The sequence below is a fragment of the Sparus aurata genome, chromosome 17 (genome assembly GCF_900880675.1).
Source record: "Sparus aurata chromosome 17, fSpaAur1.1, whole genome shotgun sequence".
Taxonomy (NCBI): domain Eukaryota; kingdom Metazoa; phylum Chordata; class Actinopteri; order Spariformes; family Sparidae; genus Sparus; species Sparus aurata.
The window spans coordinates 14,974,668-14,998,596 of NC_044203.1; the positions used below are offsets into that span (position 1 = coordinate 14,974,668).

Genomic DNA, 23,929 nt, shown 5'->3' on the forward strand with positions numbered 1-23,929 from the left:
CTATGTCAGGCAAAGTTGGCTTACAACAACAGCACGGGATCCATGCTTAACCACCTGCGATGGAAACACCCGAACAAGTTGGAGGGAGAGACTGCTGCTGGCATCGGTGCTACCACGACTGCGATAGCAAGAAATCATAAATCTCCGACGTGTAACCGGGTACACGTCGGTTAGAAGCTCCGTTTACACGTGTAGAAAAAATTGTAAACGTTGACACCCCTACTAGACGGCACTCCGCTTGTGGCGCTCAGAGCGTCAAAAAAAGACATTTTCAAAAACTCAACGGCAGTGACATCTCTACCACTGATATCTCCAAAGCTCGGCAACTCACACTGAAAAATCTAGATGGCTAAATAGCATAGCATGGTTTGATTTTTGGGTGAACTGTCCATTTAAAGCAACAAAATGTAACTTCCTGGAGAAAGATAGTTGATTGATCAGTCTCATCTTCAGATCATCAAACACTGCTGTTTAGGGCTGCCATTGAGTTGCTTTTTTCCATTTATAACACAAAAAGGAAGAAAATCAAAACTGAAAAGTAAAAAATAAATAATAGAGTGTCATGTTATGCCATGTGCCTGCCACAGTGCATACAATAAATAACATTCCTTTTAGGAACCCCTTCAAGCCTAAATTATCTCGTGGTGTCTTAAGTATTTGGAGTTTGTGGTTTCCATGTTTCACAAAAATATCGCACCATGAAGTGGCAGGTTAAGTTATTAGAGCTGATTTGGAATTTGTGGCTTGTGGCTAGAAGGTAAACTGTTCCAGAGGACTCTATATTTAAAGCACATGTTTCCCAGTGTTTTGGAAACATCCGACAAAGGGGCCTCATGCATGAGTGTTTTCCAACATTTGCGGAGCACGCGTTCACACGCAACGTTCATTCAGAAAGCTTTCTGTTTCAGGCACTACACCTCCCTGTTGTGCATCGACACGATGCTGCATACGTGATGGAAAATACTGCAAACACCTAGTGGAGCTCAGGTCAAAAGCTGTCTGAGGACTCTGCCTGCAAAGATCTTGTTTTTCAGAATTAGTCAAACAATGGAGATTCCTGACACGACGCAGGCTCAACACATCCCCGCTCATTTATTGACTCCTCTATGTAGAGCATAACGGAGCACAACATCTATATGATCAGCAAAGGAGTTAAAAGCTTTCTGTAAGTGGCGAGGTAGAAGGGATGGATTCCACCGGTGGCGCTGTCTCTGACAGCTCCATTACTTGATAAAGGAGAGTCAGACTGCATGTAAACCCTCCATCCATTAAGACCAAAGCTCTTCAAAACCCAAAGAATCCTCTTTTTCTTGTCTGGTTTTCTCCCAGACTTTTTCCTCCCTTCCTATCGCTCGTGAAATCAGTGTGTGGCCCGCGAGGCAGATAAGAAGCCTGAAAACACGTGTGAAGTCGTACTGTGCAAACATACGAGAGGCAGGTGAGGAACTGTATGTTCTATTCCTGACTGCCTAATACCATCCATCACAAGTGTCGGGCCTGCGGTGCGTGTGCCGAGACAGTCATGTGTCAACGGGGGATCAACAGTAGTTATTACTGCAGGCTCTGACGAGACACACTGTCTAAGGGTCAGAGGTGAGGTATGTCAGCTTGATTGTACAGTATGTCGAGTGGGTGCTGACTCCGAGGTAAACTAAGCCGTGTGCGTGTCAGAAAGAGAAGAGGGAATGAAAGACAGACGGAGAGACACGTGTGCGTGAGTGTGTGCATGGTTGTGTGCATGCTGTCCGTACCTGAAGGAGCTGAGATGGTGGAATTGTACGACTGGTTTCCTGGCACCATGCAACCATCTGCTCCGGGAAAAATGTCTGGTGGAAGGAGAGGAGGTGGAGAGAGGCAGGCGCAGAGAATATCAGCCACTGTGACAATAGTTATTGGATAAGAATTTGTGCCTGAAAAAGACATGTCATGCAAATCTCATTAGTACAGTCAGCTGTCATAACAATGAGAAACACTCCGCCGAAGGAACATTTCATTTGGCAAGTGGCCACTCTTTGGAGCAAATTACCAGATCACTCTTTAACTCTCATGTCTCTTTTCATTCAGCAGTCCAAACACTGCCACATCGTGTTCATTTCAAATGTTCTAAAAAAAAAAATGCGTGTGACTGTTAAACATCGCATAAATTTGAGGCCCCGCTGCCACAGGTGTATTTACTTTACAAGCGCCAACGGGAGGACGTCAGAGTGAGTGACATGGCATGTCAAGAAAACGTCTGAGGAAAAGCAATTACCAGAGGGTTTCTGAAGAATTCATATTTGGCATAGTTCTTCCTGAAGAGGAATCTACTGTCGCTGTTCATGGAGGCCTGGACATGGACCACCAGCTCATGGTCCTCTAGACAGCGCTCTGCAGAGGAGAGAGGAAGGACAACAATGAAGGAGGGTTAGTGTTTAAGAGTCAAAATAGTTTACAAGTTTAATACAAACGCAAATATGAATTTTCATATAAGCATCACAACCTTCCTCTTCAGATTTTATCTACCACTGAAATCACTTCAAAGGAAATTCAAGGGAAAACTGTGTCATCAGCGAGTCTACAGGCAATTTTTTCTTTTTAACCAAATTTAAAATGCAACAGTCAATAGAATGTGAAGAAATGAATATATAAATCAAAGTTTTTACTTTCTGACATCCACATTTTGCATTGCAGAAATATCTACTGCTAGCCCTGCCCTGTCCAGGTCCAAAGTTCTCCGTGCCAGTGATGGAAACACCAACACTCCCTGGTGCTCCAAGCTCCCTGTCCAGACAGCTTGCAGCACAGCTAACTGAGCTCACTTGCTAACCACAGCTACAGTATGTAGCAATCAGCACCAACTATGGCCCCAATTTTGTCTGGAGTGAGAATTCGGTATGTGGCAGATTCTTACAAATTGCACCTTTAAATCAAATCATCTTTTTATATAGCAGACTCTCACCAAAATGCAACCAAGGCTTTTTTTATGAATGTACCCGAGTCAAACCTTTGTATAAAAGCATAATTATGTCGAAAGAGGCACTTTTAAGATTTAGCATATTTTTGTTTTTGGGTCACGCTAACAAGGCTCGACACAACATGAAACTTTGCTCGTAGTATCACCAGGGTCTCTACACATGAACACGAGCAATGAGAAAATTGTTTGTGTACACAGAGTTTACTAAAAACAACGTTTTTGAACAACTCACATTAGCAGTAGCTTGTTCTGTAGCCGCCGTCCTGCCAGTGGAGAAGTGTCGATTTCCGAATGCGACGTAACCTGGAGGAGAGTTAAGGTGGACCGCTACTGTCTTCCGGCAACAACTATCCACGCGATATCTCATGTAACTTTTCCGGCTTTTGATTTTAATATTGTTTCTTATATGAGGCTCCTTTTTCAACTTCAAGGTCAATATTGTTTTTCGCTAACGGCAAAACAATGAATTATCCGTGCATTGATACGGAACTAAGCTTTAGGAGCGGTCCACCTTAATTCAACTCCATGTTAAGTCGCATTCGGAAATCGATACTTCTCAGCTGGCAGGACAGCGGCGAGCAGAACAAGCATCTGCTAACGTGAGTTGTCCAAAAACTTTCTTTTTAGCAAATTCTGTGTACACAAACAATGTTCTCAATGCTCGCGTTCACGTGTAGAGACCCTGGTGATGCTACGAGCAAAGTTTCATGTTGTGTCGAGTCTTCTTAGTGTTTTTCAAAATAGCGATTTTGATGCTATCGTAAAAGTGCCCGTAGCATTCCCATTGTAAATGAGTTTGACCTGAAAACGAAAATATGGTAAATCTTAAAAGTGCCTCTTTTGTCATAATTATGCTTTTACACGAAGGTTCGACTCGGACACATTCACAAAAAAAAGCCTAGGTTGCATTTTGGCGAGAGTTTTACTTTAATGAAAGACATTGCAGGTATGTCAGAATACATGTAAGCAGTATTTATGTGGTCCATGCAGAGGTAGGTTTCATGTAGAAATACGGTTATTAGAGTGATCTGGGTCAAGCAACGTTGCAAGTAAAAGTAAAAATACACTTTTAGGTAAATGGTAGGTTTGAAGATTTGTAAGATATAAATGTAGAATTTCAGAAGAAATAGATAAAGAAAATAAAAATGTGAGACATTTTAAGACTTTTTAATGACCTGCAGAAGTCCTGCGTCAGTGTTTCTTGTCAGAAAGAGAACATCGAGAAAATCATTCAAATGAAACTGGGTGAAAGAGCACACTCACTTCATCCCAACAAGTGACTTAGATTATTTTCAAGCACTAATAATCAGATTTTCTTAAAACAAACAAAAAATATGTGTCTGGTGTGAGATGACTGCACCTGTTCCCAATAAAGCCTGGCAGCATTTTTCCAGAGAGCGATGTTCTGTGTTGTTTCACATCTGACCAGCAAGTCAGATGTGTGTTCCAAGTGTAGCTCAGCCATCCAAAATGTTTAACCCTTTCTTATCCAGCATAAGTCCTGCGAGCACTGACTGTTTTTCTCTCCGGTAACATCTTGCTCACTCTCACACTCAAACATTTGCACCTGCAAACTGTCTTCCTCAACTTTATGGCAATATTGAATTCAATATAAAAGTGGTGAATGGGATTCATGGTGGAAAATGACTCTGGGTTTCATTTGACCAATGCAGCAGTCTGAAGGACATTGACAAATCCAGACTGGCTTCAACTGTTCACACTCATCAAACATGTTGTGACTGATATCAGGCCATGGTCTTTTTTTTCTCTCAATGGAAGCGTGATTCAACTACGAGTGCGAATGTGGTCAGAGGTTCCGGTGATTTACATCCTGTGATGCTCAAGCTGGTCATGACTCAGACAATTCCAACATCATTACAAGCTCTTGCTGTCATGTCTTTAATAAAAGACATTCCTCCCTCCCCTGGTAGATTTAATTACACTTTTGCAACTTAACTTTTGCAATACCAGTATTTGATGTGATATCTAGTTTCTGATGTGAAATGGGGAACTTCAGAGAATTCGCCTGTACAGCTCTATCTCTCATCATTATCTCATCGCACGTATCCCTTCGCTTTCCCTCTTTATCCCCTCTGTCACAACCGCTCTAAAACTGTCACGACTCTTTTTTTGCTTTCTGTTTCCGCTCGACGCCTGTCTGATGACTCACTCATGTTCGTGACAGTGACTCACCCGCGGCAACACTACCTCACTGTCCCAGAGCTGTTAACCTTTTTAGGGGTGACAAGTAGAGGTCAGCGTTGCTTATCTCAACGAGCCGCTCCATCCCATTCAGCAGTGTAGCCAGAGTGGGCAGCGACGGACGGGAATAGGCCTCTCTGTTCAAACACGCTATTGTTCGGGGTCTCTTGGAAACTCCTATTCCCGTCTAGCAGCCAACCACATGTGCACACATGAAGTATCACAGCACATACATGTGCAGTGCAGACGTACAATCTGTACAGACAGAAGAAGGGCCTCCACATACCGCCTCGTGACATACTGTAAAAAAGCACTTTACAAATGCTGAAAACGTTCCAAATATTCTTCAATGTGCTACAGACGAAAACTGAAAACTGTATTTCTAGATGAAGACAACATTCACTTTTGACAAGATCCAAAATGGAGCAGATATAGCCAAACATGGATTTTGAGTATACAAACTCTAAGTCAACTGAATAAAGTGTTCCACAGACACACTTCTAGTTTCAGAGAACATGCATTATACACAGAAGGGGAAAAAAACATCAGTGGTTGATGGAGAAGCAATTTAAACACAATGAACTGCCAGCTGTTTCAATAATCAATTAAATGTGCACTATGTAGTCTGGTGGAAGAAATTTTAATAAGATCTTCACTGGCTGATTTTTCATGCCTAAACAAACTAAATAAACAAACTCTCTTTGCTTTCACGACTGAGTTAACTGAGTAAACAAACTGACCTTAAAGGACAACACAATTTCACACTGTTTTCTCTTTGTTTACATTAGGCGGACCCTGCCACCTGTCTAGCTTCACACTGTGTTCTGGACCTTATTTTCCTCTCAGAACAGCTTGTTTATTCAGTATTGGAAAAAATAAATATTTGAGTTTTCTATTATCACCTCATCGATATTGTAAAGATTAAACTCGAGTTTGAGTTAATTCTCCAAAACAACACACTGCCTCTTTAAATATAGTGAATGGGCTTTCACTGGGTGGTGGACAAAACATGATTTTGGAGGAGTAATGGACAATTTGCAAAATTTTTCTGACATTTTATAGACCAGACAAATAAGCGATTCTTCGAAAGATATAACTGACAGATTCATGGACAATGAAAATAGTCGTTAGTTGTTGCTCTAGGCAGTAAGACAGACACCAGTCCGACCAAGTCAGTGACTGGCAGAAATGTCTAAATTACTGTATGCCAATGCATACAACACACAAACTGATAACAAATATCACAACATGGAATTCAAGCCAACATATTTCTTGCATTTCGGTAGCAACTGTGACACATGTTATTTGAATGTTTTTTTTTTATATAATTCCGTCAAAGACACTAATCCACATTGGCACACATCTACAAACACACACACACTCGGTAGCGAGCCGCGAATGCATAACCCTTCAATTTGAATTTGAGCACGCTGCTGCTTCATTACATCTCATTTACTGAAAGTCCTAAACATAAAACAGGATAAGTAGTTATTCCAGGGCTTAAAAGAATACAGTTGCACTACAGGTGCACCAGAATAGAATAGAAGAAGGGCTATAATAGAAATCTGCTACTGTGAGCCAAAAGTGATGTCATTTACAACAAGCCAACCTAAATGTATTTGGCAGCATCGTGTTGGCAGCACTGATGAGAAATGTAATCAGATCGTGATGGATGGTGAAATATTAGGTTTGAACTTCGGGGGCCTATGCTTTGAATAATGCAATGTCTCCTCACATGGCAGCCGAACAGCCCGCGTGTGCATGTAAAGCCTAAAGTTTGGCAAAAGCTACACAAGTTGTCAGCTGAAACAGTGTTTTCACACATGTTTTTCACCATGTCTCCCACTTCAGTGTGTCTCCCTAGCAGGCACACCGCTCTATATAAAACTACACCCCCTTCTCTCCCACATCTGTTAAACTGTACAGACATGAGCACAGAGCACAGGCTCAACTTGTCTTCCATAAGTGCTTTATAATCGCCCTCTCCTCAAGGGGAGGTTGGGGTTTCTAACGTTCAACCGGCCACGGCTTTCCAAACTTACTGTTACCCTGCCAAGTCTAACATAAAACACCCGACAGCAATGCAATGCTTGCTTCCTTCTTAAAGCAGCACCCAGTTCAAATTCCTTGATTAACCGATTTGAGCATCGTTTTATGGTTTTCTACTTTTCTAAAGACTCCTTATCTTGTTTTAGGGCCACATTTGGTGCTCAAGTATATCAGAACACTGAGCATTCTGGTCTTGCAGCTCTTCCCTCCACTTTTTTAAACACCTAAAGCGATCCTTACTCCTAAAATCTACGAAGACTCTCCCGCGAAACATGCCTCTCCAACTGCTGACGAACTTAAATGCAGCGCTTGAATCAGATGTAATGTTTCACACAGAATACTATTCCACATTCCTCGTCATTTTGACCTTTTCAAGCCACATTAGTCACGAGGTCTCAGTCTGATGCAGTGAGGGTTTCCATTTTCCTTTAACGTGAAAGATAGCCTTTTAAACTCTTCATCAATCATCTCCATCACCTCTCTGCCGTGTCATTTATAGTCCCGGATCGATATCATTACACCCTCTCTGACACTGAGAGGAGCGCGGGGCAGGCAAAGGTTTTGTTACAGCGCTCATCAGTTACATCGTTACGCCTCCTAATCCATAACCTTCAATTATCACCTCCTCTTGCTTTAGCTTCTCATCGGCTTGCTTCCACCTCATGTAATCCCCCTTCTGTGGCAATTTATGGAGTACAACATCATAATATAATCTTCTGCATGATGATTATTATTGGAAAGTAGCTCAGGAGCGAGAATAATTTGGGATGGGACTGTCCTGGATCTTTGTCCAGGTTCTAAAGTTTCTGAAAGACCTGATTCCAAACAGTCTAGTGACCTTAAATGAGCCTGCCCGAGTTAAAAATATCAGGGAAGGGTGTCAAATACTATACACAATACTCTGTTGCTTTCACTATCCTGTGTGCATGAACCATAAACTTTACTCTCAACTGCCAACACATGAGAGTCTTAAGATTGAGGTTGTCGCCGTACAATTTAAAGCTGGTACCAAAAAGAGTCTCTTCCTGTTCCTCTGGAGGTTCTAGAGTGTATGTGGCCTTCAATAAGGGCCCCTTGGAGAGACTGTCTCCACTTACAGTAAATGTGCATGTAATAACTTAAAAGAGGCCTGATCTCAGACATGCCTCACTTCTTTATTTCCTCCAAGCACACCACACAAACTAAAGCGGGACTCTTCATCAGCTCCATGAAACAGTCAACACACTCAACATCTCAACACACCTGAAGCAGCTCAATGTGTGTGCTGGATGTCCGTCTCAGTTGTTCACGAGTACCACGGTACCGCACCGCTACAGAGACCTTTTACCCAGCCAGCCACTGTGTTAAACCCGATTACATCTCTGGACATCATGGCTCAGTGAGTGCATATGCTGTGTAGTATGTGCATGCACTCATGCCTGAATACATGCTTGCGTGAGAAAATGCGCCTGAACTGTGTGTCTGCCCGAGCATGCGGGCATGCATGCATGCATGCATATATGTGAATGCACCTGTGTATGTCAGGGATTGCTTTGCATGTCTCAGCCCACCCAAAAGGTCCAGCCACTGTGGGTCAGTGAGTGTGTGTGAGTGTCTGATCATGTGTGTGTTCATGTGTGCTTTTGTGCGTATGCAAAGTTTTTCAGGCCCTTACCTAGTCCTAGCAGCGGGTGGTGTTCAACAAGTGCCCAACTGTTGTCATCCACACAATGGCTTTTATAAACCAGGAGCTGGCACAGGTCTCTGGCTGTCATGTCGGCTGGGATCTCCACCACTTTACCCAGGCCGTCTTCACTGAAGATCTTCACGATCTGTGAGGGCGAAAATAGATTAAGATTTGAGTTATAATAAACAGAGATCATCTGAAAGTAGTTCGGTAAGACGAAGAAAAAGACTTTGAGTTGAGTTGAGAAGAAAGTGTTTGAATAAGGAGGACAGAAAAAAAAAACTCTGCTAGACGACTGCTAGACGTTTCTAGCTGTGACGGATCCATTCTGAATACCATTTCAGTATGATTTTATTTATGGTACCCGCAGAGGGAATTCGAAGTTGTGAAAAAGTCATTTAACACAAACCATTTTCGAAAACTAATAGGTGGGTGAAGCCAGCAATTTTCTTCAAACACTGGCATTGCATTTATCATATATAGTGGCCCATGCACTATAGCATACAAAGGCCTGTAATTAGAGCACACAATAGAAAAGAACAGACACTCAGGACTATGCAGCAATTGTGGTGTTAGAAATCACAGACAGGCTTTTCTTATGGCAACTTGTTGTTGTAATATAGAAACAAATATACCCTAGTGTAAAACAAGCATCTACTCTTGTTCACCCAAAGCGGGGCTGCCTACACTTAACACTACTGTACTGTAGCTTAAGGTGAAGTAAGCATGGTGTTTCCAATTATAGCTTATCAAGAAAAATGTATGCGAGTGTCCTGAGATAAGACATGGCCGCTGGACACGCTTCAACTTCACCAGCACAAGTTTTCCATAACTTAATATGTTGAATACGGGCCAGCGATAAGACATGAACATATTACATTTCAGCATGAGAGTGTTTTTATGTTGAATAATTTATGCCGAATTGGCCAAACCATGAATAACAGCTGTTATCATTTTCTTTCCATTAATAACACTGACTCACGCACACACACTGAGCCATTACTGATGTTTCCAATATGATGTATATATACACTGTATAGCAACAGTGCATCAAGCTCCAAATAGAATCAACTCCACCATAAGATGTCATCTGTGCAAGAAACATCCAGATATTCATGGTCCATAGTCCTGAACTGACTTCCACTATGTGTCCCCAGGTTGGCTTTTCCGAGAGATATCATGCAGTCACATCATGAGGATGCACATCTAATGGCCCACAGTGAGAACTAGAGCGGATACTTAACCTGCAGAAGAATCTAGCCTCTTTAGCCTACACAGGAATCCAGCCTACTGTACGAAGCCTACACATCATGTCATGTATGCACACTTCCCACATGGTAATTCATGACAAAGGAATTCTGTTCTCTTCTTGAGCAAAAAATGCAGCTCATAGCATCACAGTTTGCCAGGCCCGAGGCGCTCTATCCATCCAAAATTTGCTCAAGACGAAGAGAAAAAAAAAAAGAAAAAAAAAGCGAGGGAGCCTCAATCATTCAAAGCTGCGGACGTTTTTTTGACTCTCTCTTTTTTTATTGCCCTGCTCGCATCTCCAAAAAAGACAAATTGTCTCCAGCCTTTAAGGTATTTACACATTCCGTGTCTCGCTTCTGGTCGAGCAGAGCCGCACTTCAAAGAGAAAAACGGTCTTAAAATGTGAATTAAAAAAAGGAGAAGGAGGCGAGGAGAGGCAGGGACACACGGGGAAAGATAAGAGACACAGAAAGAGAAGCGGTCTTACCTCCACGGCCCGCAATAGGCAGCAGTCCGGGGAACACGAAGGCATTTTTTGGAGTGAGCCCGGCTCCCCACACACACACTCACTCACACACAGTCACTGAGACAGGAAACCTCGCTGCTCTGTCTGTCGTCCTGTCTCCTCCAGAAAGACCAATAGAAAATTGAATGCTGCCAGTTGACAGTTTTTGCTACCTGTCACACAGCCTTGAGACTAGTCCTTCAGTCCTATCTAGGCTGGCAGCTCTGTCTTTAAAAAAAAAGAAGAAAAAAAAAAGAAAAAACCCTGTCTTTGTGACCTAAAGCCGGTGTCTGTGCAGCCCACAGGACAGAGACACAGAGGCAGTCTGTGATCGGACGGCAGCAGGTACAGCTCAGTACTTCCAGTGCCGGTTGAGTCTGACAACTATCTTTCTTTCTCTCCCTCCCTCTCCCCCTCCCTTTCTCTCTCTCTCTTTCTCTCTCTCTCTCTCTCTCTCCCTCTCCCCCTCACAAAGGGTTACAGCCTCAGCCACGGGCTCCAAGGCACACTGAATCAAACCACACGCTCAACAACCAATCATAAGGCTGCAGCAGGCTGATGTAATCATTCCCACACAGACGCAGGCTCACACACACACACACACACACACACACACACACACACACATACAGAGGCACACACTCATGCACACACACACACACATCGAGAGGCATGCACAGTCCAGTAGACACACAGACGCACAGTCATGCACAGACACAGCCAACTTTTTCAGACCTCTTGCGAGCTCTCCCTGCTTCAGTTTCTTTTTCAGAGCTTGAAGCGGGAGGGTTCATTCGAGAAGGGTGTGGGGCAGTAAGGAGGAGGAGGAGCAGGAGCAGGAAGAGGAATACAGGATGAAGGAAGGAGAGAAAAAGTTTGCCTTTGTCGCTTTTTATCGCCCCCGAAATGTTCTGAAGTTTTTCAAGTGAGGGCTTGCTCGGCGTTGTGTGCCTTTTCTCTTCTTCTATTTCTCCTTCTTTGCCTCTCTTTTCCCCTCTTCCCCTCCCTACTTTGCTCCCTTCTTTTCCTCCCTTCCCTCCCAGTGGCTTAACTTTGAACTCCCCAGTCAGATCTCTCTGCCGCTCACAGCAGTAACAAGACTCATTACAGAGCAAATGAAATGAAACAAACCTGGAGCAGCACTTGAGCACTCAGACCTTCTCCTCCTCCCCTGGTGGCAAGCTTCGTGCCAACATTCTTTCTCTCTAAAGAACAAAAAAAAAAAAACCTGGAGACTTTTGCACACACATGCAAGCACACACGTCCCCCCCCCCCCCCCCCGCCCCTTAACTTGATATTTAATACGGCATCAGACAGACAAAAGCCTTGACACACCCCGTCTGGGAGAGGCAAGAACAGCCTTACGTTGTCCTTGAAGCAACTTCCTCTTAAACCCCCCCCCCACCTTTTTTCAGTGGAAGGCACAGTGTGTGTGCATGTGTGTGTTTGTACGTGCGTGGGTGAGGTGTAATCCAGGAATAAGCACAGTTCGGCAGAAGGAAGGAGGAAATGGTGGTAAAAGTGGCGGCATGTCAAAAGTGATTCAACTTCACTTACTATAGCGGGAAAACTTTTTGGGGGGTGGGGGTGGTGGTGGGGGTGGGGGTGTTGTCTGTGGCTGGGGGAGGGGGAGGAGAGAGGGATAGAGAGAGAGAGACAGAGAGAGGAGATGAAGGGTGTGTGAGTGACTGCACATGCAAACAGGCACGTATGTGGGTGTGTGTGTGTGGGATAGGGAGAAACAGGAGACAGACAGACGTGAAGGGAAAAAGAGTGGGAAGCAGAGGGAAGTGAGAGAGAGAGAGAGAGAGAGAGAGAGAGAGAGAGAGAGAGAGAGAGCGCGTCCGGTGACACACTGCAGCAGAATGTGTAGTATGAATGCTTCCTACTGTTAACTACATATCTAGCCTGCACAGCTGTCTCACCGACCCACCCGCCCCCTCCCTGCCATTCACACAGACCGAGACACACACCCTCGCCTACGTCACGGTTAGTCAGCCAGAGGGGAAAGCCCCAAAGAAGGCTGCACACACCACACATGCTGCAGTACAGGTTTATATCCACACAGCTGTAATTATTCGAGCAGGTTCGTCAGTCCATTGAGCTCAAAAAACGTTTATGTCGGTGTGGTTTCTGTCCTTTAGGCACAGTTTGGATCCGACCACATGGTTTCGGTGGTAGTTGTTCCATGCAAGAGCAAGGAACCAGGAAAACTGTCGCGTTTACCGTTTGGACAAATAGGTCAACCCACTGTGTGTGTGACCTGGCCTGGCTTTGATACAGTATGAAAGGTTCATCATGAGTGTTCTACTACAGGATTATTATAATCCAAGTGTTTGGTCTGCCACAAATAAGAGTCAGTATACTTGTCACTTAAGTCCAAAGCCAAGTTTCAAGCCCTTGATGTTTGCTCGGCTCATGAACAAGCGATCTTATCAACCACTTTTATTGCCACTTAATAAGGTAGGTACCAACTATGGGAGGGGACAATAAAGAATATGCAGGTTTTTAAGCGTAGGTAACACGCCACAAATAGGCCATTGACTCTTTTCCCATTGCCAGTAGACAAGCTTGCCTTTTCTGGAATGTGTGGCATTGGCTATTGACGCGGCGAATCCAGGGGGGGGGCAAGGGTTGAATCTGGGGATTAGCATGAACATTCAATGTACAAAAAATATCGACAAAGTGCAAGTAGAGCTAGAAATTGGGAGTTAATCAAAAATAAGTGTTATTATATAAGTATAAAAGTAAATATGAAAAGAATCCCCACTGTCTGCCACATCCAATCTGCAGTCCACCACACATCGCTGCAACACTACAATCCTATTTGATACACAGCACTAAGCTAAGTCCTTTTTAATTATATGGTTCAGTATGGAGTTATAGTTTTCAACCTGGTCTTATGTGAACAGGGATAATCAGATCTCTGCGCACAGAGGTCAGATGCAGGTTGATTACGTGTTCACTAACCCACATCAGACCAGAGATACATTTAGGATCATTTATTTCAACAGGATGATATGTAGGTGACACAGTGGTGACAGAGGGCTCAGTAGGTACTTTAAAAAAACACAGAACAGTATGTCAGTTTCTCTACACTCTGTGTCAAGATGTGACACACAAGGAAGGGTGGTGGTGGTGGTGGGGGGAGATATCAGGACAACGGGTGGCAGCTGGTGGGAACAGTGTAATGACCAGCATCTGCAGGAGCTGAATGAATCATCAGAAAAGTATCTCCTAGTCTCATTATAGACGCCACCTCACTGACTTTTTTGACTGTGACTGGTGATTTCAACAGTCGGATGATACTGATCAGCTGAGAGTGTGCATGACTTCAAAGCACGACATGAACTGACGCAACGCTCCATATTAGTTGCCCAACGCAAACCTCCTTGAGGCGAACAAATCAAACAACAAATGCGGAATAATTTCGGGCCTGAGCTGTGGAAATCTTATCTTGCAGTGTGGCGATGTTACCAGACCGCCTCAGGAGTGGAAGGAGTGAGAAAGCAGACAGAGATGACAGCAGAGTGACACGTTTCAACTGACCTACTCTACTTCTCTCTGTCTTCTTAAAGGAAAAGAATAGACGTGGGTCAAAACAAGATGTAGGCATGTGTGGAAGAGTAAGAGAGAAAGAAAGGAATGAAGGAAGAAAGAAAGACAAAAAGAAAGAAAGAAAGAAAGAAAGAAAAAAAATGGAAGAAAGAAAAAGAAAGAAAGAAAGAAAGAAAAAGCTCTTCTGATGCTTTAATTGTCTTCATTTAAATGGAGGAGCTGAGCTGCTCAACCTCTCTGATGACTCAGGTCTGATAACTGCCCTGTGATGTAATCCCCCAGGGAGAGACTGAGAGCCTCAGGCAACACACACACACACACACACACACAAACGCACACACACACACACACACACACACACACACACAAACACACACACACACACACACACACCAGACACACAGGCACCCAGATGTGCTCACTTACACGTACACATCCTGAGATACACACACACATATGCAATATCTGAGGACATACATATTGTACATGTCGTGATGAACACACACACACACACACACGCATCTAGACAGAAACTAGGCTCAAAACAGACAAAAGAAAAGTCAACAGCGCCGCATGTGAACGTGCAAACTGAAGTATGTACACAAGTGTGTGTGTGTGTGTGTGTGTGTGTGTGTGTGTGTGTGTGTGTGTGTGTGTGTGTGTGTTGCGCGCGTGCCCGGCAGCTCACACGCATCCATCTCTCTGAGAATTGGCTGCTGGTCTATAAATAGTTCCACTGGTATTACGTACGCATTGCAAGCCATTACATCAGATAGGAGTTACTGTGGCAGATTACATTCTGAAAAGACTATTAGCCATCAGGCATACAAGCCTGCACACACATTAGGATCTGTTACATGTGGCCGATGTCCTGAAGCAGGAGTGGATGTGGATAACAGCTGTTGGAAGGGGAGAGGAGTCCCAGGAAACAAGTGCTTATCACAGGTAGTCACGCTGAATGTTCATAAAGTAAATTCAACCCTGATGTCAGCTCACATGTAAACTCTTCCTGGGATATGGAAGCAGAAGGGGATTTTTTTGCGATTATGACGCACTGAGACGTTCTTGCCCTGAGCTGAGCCTTCAGGCCGTGTGCCGTTATGACACGCCCCAACCTCAAACCAAAGCCCTTAAACTGACCTTAACCAGCTATAGCCTCAACATCCAATCGATTGGCTTATTTATTTGGTAGCAGTCTGCATAATCAATACATAATCTAATGATAATGGTTCATAGAAATGTTCAAGATTTATTTGTGAGATTATTGTATGAAATTGAATAAAGTCAGAGAGACAAACTGGATTGTGGGAGCGAGACAAGTAAAAAGTTATATTTCTTGCCTTGTATATACAACATTACAAGGTGCTGGTTTTAGCAGGTCATCAGCCTTGCCAAGACAAACCCCTCCGCTGTCAATTTGTAGCTGTCTCTGCTCTGTCACCGTCTTACAAAGCCTCCATACGTGTTGCCAAAAAAATAACTGTAGCCATTGATAAGCTGATTTGGCTCACACGACGCACCCCGGCTTCCTATTCCCATGAACAAATATCCTCTATAAAGCCCCCTCTGACTGTACTGCGCTGCTGTGTGTGGTCCGGGCCGCCCCTGCAAAGATGAGATGGAGACACAAAAACCTGAATGGGCCTCGGACAATTGGCCATACCCCCGCTCAGCGCCTGTAGTCAGCAGTGGTGGGAGGCGCTGGCCAAGAAAACTCTGCTGACTCATGAGGAAAGGGACGGTGAACTGTCCCTTGTCATCCAATTACCGCGTCAAATTAAGACCCAAGACATAGAGGCCTATCTGGGCTCAGTGGAGCAAAAGAAGGCAGAAAAAGGGATTTAGTGGGCAGGGGGACAGAGGGAGAGGAAAAAAAAGAAAGGGAGGAAGGAAGGGAAGGGGGGAGGATGGTATGGAGAGATGGAGAGATGTATAGAGAGAAATGTAGGAGGAAGAGACTCCCAGCGCCTACTAACAATACAGAGTCCTGTACGGTGGAAGGTTGCCATCTCCGCCACTGTGCAGCCATGCATCACACCATACACTGTATACAGGGGTAGTTAGTTGGCCCACAGAGGCTGCTCTGTCAGTGAATAATGGAGTCTTAACACCCACGCAGGTTCAGAAAGTGGAAGGTTTGCTGATTTTGGAGCTGACCCAGGTCAAATGTAATTAGCAGTTCAGGTCAGGTAGCACACATTTAGGAATCTAAAGTTAGAGATCATGGAAATGTCAATTTTAGGTCAAATGTAACTCCTATGGAGAATATTTTGGACTCATCTAAAAGATAAGGAAAAAGGACCGAGTATTTTAGTTTACATTTTTCAATTCCAAGGTTTCTGCTGGTGATGACACTAAGCTAGGAAAGCTGCTTAGTACACCTCATACGCTACGTTTCTTGTTAGTGTTAAGTAGTATAAAAGGTACATACAGGGAGGAGGTCAGGGATGGATGGTCGGGTCAAACAAGCAAGGTACTTTCACTCTGGAGTCAGCCGTTTGTGTCATGTGTTAAACCAAAAGTCAATGGTGAATTGTTTGAAATTGCTAATGCAGTAAAGTTATGTCACGTACATAACATAACAGAAGTTACTATTATAATATTACAGAAGTCAAGTAGCTGTTTTAACCCAAGCAATCGACCTATTCAGTCATTCTGGTATGAGGATGTGTCGAATTTGCACTCCAAAAGAGACATAGACTAGGGCTCCACTCCAGGATGTGGTAAAGAAAACCATAATGCAATTATTTTGACGTATGTTCAAGTGTGCTATCATATAATGGGAATCATAATTTTGCAAAAAAAAAAAACACTTACATTTTAACTCATAAAATGACACTTGTTGGGGTTTTTACCAAACAAACAATATTTTTCGTATCCAGAGCATATCTGCAGCACTACAGTACTTCATCATAATGCTGTTTGGTCAGCAGTTGATCTTCTTTTTTTTTTTTGCCTGGATACTGCACTTGACCTTACCGTAATTTCGATAGAAAATCACGGAAAAATCTTTAAATAGGCTCATTTCAACTTGGATGACACGTTTTTTCTTAACCCATATACGCTCACCCCAATACTTTTGGTGACCTGATCATATCCCTTTTGTAGTTTGGTTTAGAAACAGAATCAGTAATTTTCCAAAAAGTTTCATCCAACAGCATCCCAGTATGTTGAAAAGTGAAACATACCCTTATTTAAATTGAATTAGATTCGCACATGCACAGTGTACACTCCCTAAAGGCCAAGCAGACGGGGTTATGATGATGCAAGAACAGTCTCTCCCTTATTTAGTAGGACTACCTGCTGAGAAACACCCCGCATGGAGCCAAATATTTTACCAACAGGACCAAAAGTGGGGGCGGATGCTTAATTGTGCACCGGAGCTGACTGCCAGCATACCCCAGGCAGCAAATGTCCTTTCAGACCACTGCTGATTTGGAGCCATTGTCCAATTACAGCAGGAGGGCAGAGGGATGGGGCAGGGAAATTGTGATTGGGTTAACAAAAGATGACATCACTGGCATGATTTTGGCAATATACTGGAAATGTTCCACTAGTTGTATGGCAGGCAGGGGCGTTGTTGAACAGTGGCCTGAGGACACATTGCATTTCGCATTTAAATTTCATACATTTGATAAAACTTTCAAAGTTGGACCACTGTTCTGTTCAGACAAGCGACTGGCCATTAACTACAATAAAGATACTGACTGATAGATTTAATAGCTTTAGCTTTAACAGTGAGGAGGCGAAGCATCTACAGGTCCTTGTGTCCAATGGGTTTAAAAAAGAGGGCAACTTGCATCACAGGCGACTACAAACAATAATCTCCCACTCAAAGGAATCACAGTATGTGCCACAGTTCTGTACAAACAGTCCCCAATAACAGGGAGATTTCTCTGGAGATGCCAAGATCACAGTGTCTTCTGTCTGTCGCTCTCCCTCTCATTCTCTCTGCTGACATGAATCCCAATAGCAGCTCTTTGTTGAAGGGCCTCTGAGCAATCAAATGTGCTCTCTGATAACACAATTTGAAGACTGAAGGCCTTGGCTCCATCTGTTACATCATTCTATGGCTCTTTCTTTATTGGTCATTTTAGTTACTTTGAGTAAAAGTGGCCTGTCCGTCGTTATTAAGATTTCTGTTAGGTATTGTGGCAATTCAATAAGAGACACTTACAAACGCATAACAAAAAATGTCATAGTTATCTCTTTTGCCTTTTAACTCAGCTTTTGTCTAATAATGTCTGATAATAGTGGATTCATGTCAAATATCAGAAGTTAAAAAAAAAGAACAGCTGGGTGGATGATGAACTGTTTCCTGTGACCTGTGATACATGCCAGATGAGCAATTAACTAACAGAATAAGCTACTGTAATGTGCACCATTTCATAAATGACCATTTTCAGAACTTTTAGAACTAATAAATCATATGATCACCGTTTTTTGGCAGATTTTTAAATCCCCCATTTTCTAGTCTGCTTCTGCTTATTCCTCTTTCTTCCCTCCTTTTCTGCCCTTTCACAGCAGCAGCTCAGAAATCTGAGCTGTCCTACTTTCCCTGAGAGAGAGACAGAGAGAGAGAGAGAGAGAGAGAGAGAGAGAGAGAGAGAGAGAGAGAGAGAGAGGACAGAAAGAGACAGAGGACAGGGAGAAGGGAGAGAGAGCCGAAAGAGAGAGAGAGGGAGATGCAGTCTCCATGACCTACATGAGTCCAGCAGCTCTGTTCAACTCTGGCCAGATGAAATGCCTATGGGCAGCAACACATAGCTCTCTTTGTGAAACACATGGACACACAAACTCACACACATGCGTATGCACCTGTATCCGGGCACGTACGAGGGTGCGTGAAAGTGCAGGTACACACATGCCAAACCTGCGTGCTTAAAAAAGGCGTCCGGGTAAACTCGTCGAACAAAACCTGACCTTGTATCATCTAATGAGTTTCGCATTAGTCTGTCGGTTTTTTTTTTTCCAGGACAGATAAATGCATGAGCAGACACATTTGATAGTCTGACGATCTAAAATACAGAGACAGAGATGGAGGAGAGAGCGAACGCTATCAGGGATTCCCATTAGCTGCAAGAGTAATGGGATCTTGCCCTGTTAGCAGGGTGAAAGTTGTGGGCTTCTAATCTTACACTGCCTGCCTACTGGGACGGGGAGTGAGGGATGGACTATTAAAGGTGCATCACGCGCATAGCCTGGGTGGTCCTGTCGAGGTTCCACAGCAAGACATTTATTTAGTTAAATCCAATACGGAAAGGCAGTAGGGTATGATGTATTAACTACTTTTTAATATTTAAGATTTGTGGTTACCTACCATTACCTCAATGTTCAATTTAAAATGCTCCAAACAGGCTTGCCTCCTTAATCTATCACTAAAAAATGAACCGTGGGGACATAATTTAATGCTGGGGAAAAAAGGGACTTAATGGCCGACAGTCTGCCTGCATGGCTGTATTGATTGGCCGGCATTATTTAGGCTTCTTCAGAACTCCACCTGCTCATGTTTGGTTTTTCTGTGAGCTTTAAGATGACAGCGCTCCAAAACAAAAGTTTAAATTGCTGTTTCCATGCAGGCAAAATGAGCAGCTTGAGATCAGAAGGAGTATTTACTTTAGTCTCAATGTACGCCGCGCACGAGCTGGCTGACCTGGAAAAAATTTCACTACACTCCGATTAATGTTTCTCAGTTTTTAGTTATTGTTACAATGTTTTCTTTCAGCACGAAATAGTAGCAGATAAAGTTTTGGATTATTTTACAGCTACATTTTGTGTAATTTGTGTATTAGCGCATTCTAGTATGCCAGTGTCCCTCCACGCTTCCTCAGCGCTTGTATTTTGTTGCAGCCTTACAGCCTAAGTCAACTTCTGGTGCCTGTTCTAAATCAATCGCTGAGTATTTTAGCAGCAGCAGTGTACATTTCAATGAATAATCACTACAGCTGAAATTTATTTTGGACTTGAACTGCCAAGAGCTTGACTTTGTGCTGAAAAGTGACGGGGGACTTTTTTTGTTTTTTTTGTTTCACTGCCGCATGTTCTCCCACCATGTAGGCAGTGGATGTTAGCTACAGATGGCTTAATGGTTGCAGTGACACTGACCTATTTATACTGGAAGCGTGTAATTTCATTTAGCAGGCAACAGGACCGTTGTTGCTGTAGAATCTAGGACTGTAGAATTTTGGTCTTACAATTTGCATGAGTGGTATAATTCCTCCTCTATGGTAGTCTTCATTTTGATTGGACTTCATTCGTGCAGTGCATTCAGTAATATACAAATACACACACACACAAAAAAAAATCATGACATGTTATCTATTCCCGACTGGCTCTGTCCAGTTTATTTAATTAACTGGAGCTCAGACTAATCATTCCAGCCTACCTTATTATTCATCTATAGGCTCTGTGTATGTGTGTGTTTGATGTGTGTGTGTGTGTGTCTGAGTGTGGCAGTAGCAGGTTGGGGCATGTTTCCATTTAGCAGCGGGGGATAGACACAGCCCTGACACATGACATGTCCCAAATTCGACCGCAACTTGCCAGTTTCTTTTCCGCGTAACATCCATCCAACAGTGGCTGAAAAAAGAAATGTGTATTTCACAGCTCTGAATGCTACAAATCCGCTCAACGTCACTCAATTCAATTTGTGTCTGTGTTGGTGTGTGTGTTGGTGTATGTGTGAGTGTGTGTGTGTGTGTGTGTGTGTGTGTGTGTGTGTGTGTGTGTGTGTGTGTGTGTGTGTCTCCCTGAGAGAGAGAAAGAGAAAGAGAGCAGGGTCACGTATGCTGACAAAGGGTTACTGTACCGCCTGCATGCTCTCCTTACCTCTGCCACAAAGAGCATCAGATAACATGCAAGTGTGTGTGTGTGTGTGTGTGTGTGTGTGTGTGTGTGTGTGTGTGTGTGTGTGTGTTCACAGACTAGATGTAATATTAGGATTAAAAGAGGCCAGCAGTCAGGGATGCGTCAAATATACACACATGGGCGCAAGCACGCACAAGCTCAATAAAAACCTCCAGTTTTTATTTATAATCACATCAGTTACAAATAATCACAGATATAAACAATCAAAGTGGCGTAAACAGCACACACACACACACCACAAACATATAAACATGACTAAATGCTGATTACACGATGCAACAAGTGTCTGTGTGTGTTCCATATTTCCCTTCAAGATCTATTTAAAAGCAAGCTGGCTGCTGGGAGAGTGAGCCAGCAGATTTCTGGTGCTGTGTCACCTTTGATCTCGGCACAGTGCGGCCTGCAGAACTACAATGAGAAGCAGAACACACACGCATGCACACACACATAAACATATGGCCTAACACTCTCGCAGATGCACACACATAAGCATCCCCTGCTTGTAAAGGCAAACATACATACACCAGGCGCACGCACGACACGCAAAACTGAACCTCCTCACAAAAAACACCCTCGCTTTTAAAATGCACACACTCGCACGCACGCGCCCCACAGACGTTCCCACACATTGAGGCCAACTGCTTGGGCATCGACAGCATTCCATTCTGCTTTTCCGTTTACAGTGGAAAAATCTCGCCTTTGACCTGGAGTATTTACAACATTGAGGAAGGAGGCAGCCAGGGAATGCCACGCTTCAGCGCCGACAGAGCGAGAGGAGGAATGGATCGATGCCCATCATTTATCCGCCGGGTGTTTCTAGTTTAAACTTCGCTGTCTTCTTTTCAGCAACAAAGATGCTTCAAGCGCTCATTCAGTAAAAACTGTTTTCTCAAAGCTGAATCCCTGAAATCCATCCTGAAAGCCGAGGATGATACTTCACAGACATCGCTTGGCGAGACGGTGATTTCATTTACAGAAAAGACGCGCCGATCAATATTTTCACAACAATAAATTAAATGACTCCTCGTAATGTAAAGAATAATCACCTAACTCTCCTGTAACCCTAATTTCTATGGGCATCTGTTTTTTGACGAGCAACTTTACTGTTCTGGTTCACTCTCACTGCTCTAATCAGTATGGTTTTCAGCCGCAGCAGGCAGCTGGTTACAGCAATAAACTTCTAAAAATCCACTGCACAGTACCTGCACAGCACCAAACCGCAGACAGACAAAGTTAGCATCGAGCCGGTGGAAAATTTAGCAGCTAAAAGCCCTATTCACATGGGACTAGTATTACCTGGAGACCTTTAGTCATTTCTTTAACAATTTGTAGAGGCCATCTGTAATCCTAATCCCATGTGAGTGTAATTTTAAAAGTAAAAATTCTACCACATTTTACCTAAACCTGTATTCACGCTTGTAACACATGCATGAAACACAAACACGGTACACTCTAGATCACATGAGGTCCCCCGGTATTATTACTTCTGCGTTTTCACACCAGTTGGTGGATGCCAAAAGCTCAATATCAAACTTCCATTGAACTGGTGAACACAACATAACTCCATGAGTGTGCTCTGTGTCTGCATGTGTATATAAGCTGACAGTTGCTAACGCGCACCATATCAACTTTATAAGGGAATAAAAGGTCAGTGTTGTGTTTACAGCTTGTTGTGGCCAAAATATAAATTACTGTAGGGTTAAAGTTTTGTCCAGAGAAGGTTTTGGCCTCTGGTTCAGGTGGCACTTCGGAATATGTTGAAAAACTTTCCTTCGCATAGCAAATTTGGCTACTTATTACTTCACAGATATCTTTCAGCTGCTGGGGCGGACCAGCATTACAAGTGAGTGTATGCAACATTCATATCCTGCAGCACACCAGAAGTAATAATGATGACGTTTAACAGTCAGCTTGTCCGACGCTGAGACGCAAAAATAGACAGTGTGCTCCCCGTCTCATCCCCGCATCATACCTTCCTTGTCACTTCTCTCTTTGAATAATTCAATAAAAAGTGGATATCGCCACTCATTACGCTGGATTTACTACGTCTTATGTCTTACGCGAAAATAATGATCTTGAATTGCGACTCATTTAAAAACAGGTCGCATGATCTGTATGAGCTCCCATCATGGGCTCATCATTCAAAATTATACTTCAGAACAGTACACTCCATACTGGCAGCATTCACAAAATGCTTTTTTGGTAAGTAGGTGTCAAAGCTTTGAAGTCTGGCTGACTCAACTAGAGGAAAAGTCATGCAGACAGAGAGAGAGGGAGGTGAGGAAAAGTGAGATGAAGTGGGAAAATGATCAGCATCACCATCATTAGAGCGAATGTTAATGATCCCTTCAGGGACAACGGTGGCAGCTGTAGCAGATTTCAAGAGACAGACAGATAAGTATACTAAAGAAAGTAAGTAACGTCACCTGTGGACCATAATGAAAGCACAGGAAGTGATGTTAAAAATACATAACAGCCGGCACAACAAATGGTTTTGGTCTTGGTCTTTCAAAACGTCTGTCGGCATAAGCGCGTACTTCGTACATATTTACAGAACGTGATTTTATCTTACTTAATATTTCTATTCAAATACATATTCAAAAGATGTACAACATGCTAATGCGTGCGCTAGAATACAATCCGCATCCTGATTACGTTCCGCACACTTCTTTCAATATGTTGCTTTCATCGTCTAAATACCACGCTATAAATAGGTAGAACATTTGCATAATCCTGAACATTTTGTACACTAGCTGTGCTCACTTTCAGATGCTGCTTTAACTGTCGGAAAAAACGCATACAATGAACAGATGCAGTATTTGCATAACCCCAAACATTTCTACGTACTATACTTGACTGCTCCCAACTGACGAATAGT

At 43.3% G+C, this 23,929-nt stretch overlaps 1 protein-coding gene across 5 annotated transcripts in view; it reads right to left on the minus strand.

The window, feature by feature from the left end:
- grb10b (growth factor receptor-bound protein 10b) overlaps positions 1-23,929 on the minus strand; it is a 75,025-nt gene that overhangs the window by 9,416 nt on the left and 41,680 nt on the right. For 4 of the 5 annotated variants that reach the window (XM_030394048.1, XM_030394049.1, XM_030394050.1 and 1 more), the window contains 3 exons: positions 8,859-9,015; positions 2,252-2,367; positions 1,752-1,826 (listed from right to left, as the gene is read on the minus strand). In XM_030394048.1, the coding sequence (XP_030249908.1) occupies positions 1,752-1,826; positions 2,252-2,367; positions 8,859-9,015 (348 nt within the window). Of the gene's footprint in view, positions 1-1,751; positions 1,827-2,251; positions 2,368-8,858; positions 9,016-10,608; positions 11,241-23,929 lie in introns of those variants that run through there. The other variant, XM_030394051.1, reaches the window with a different exon arrangement.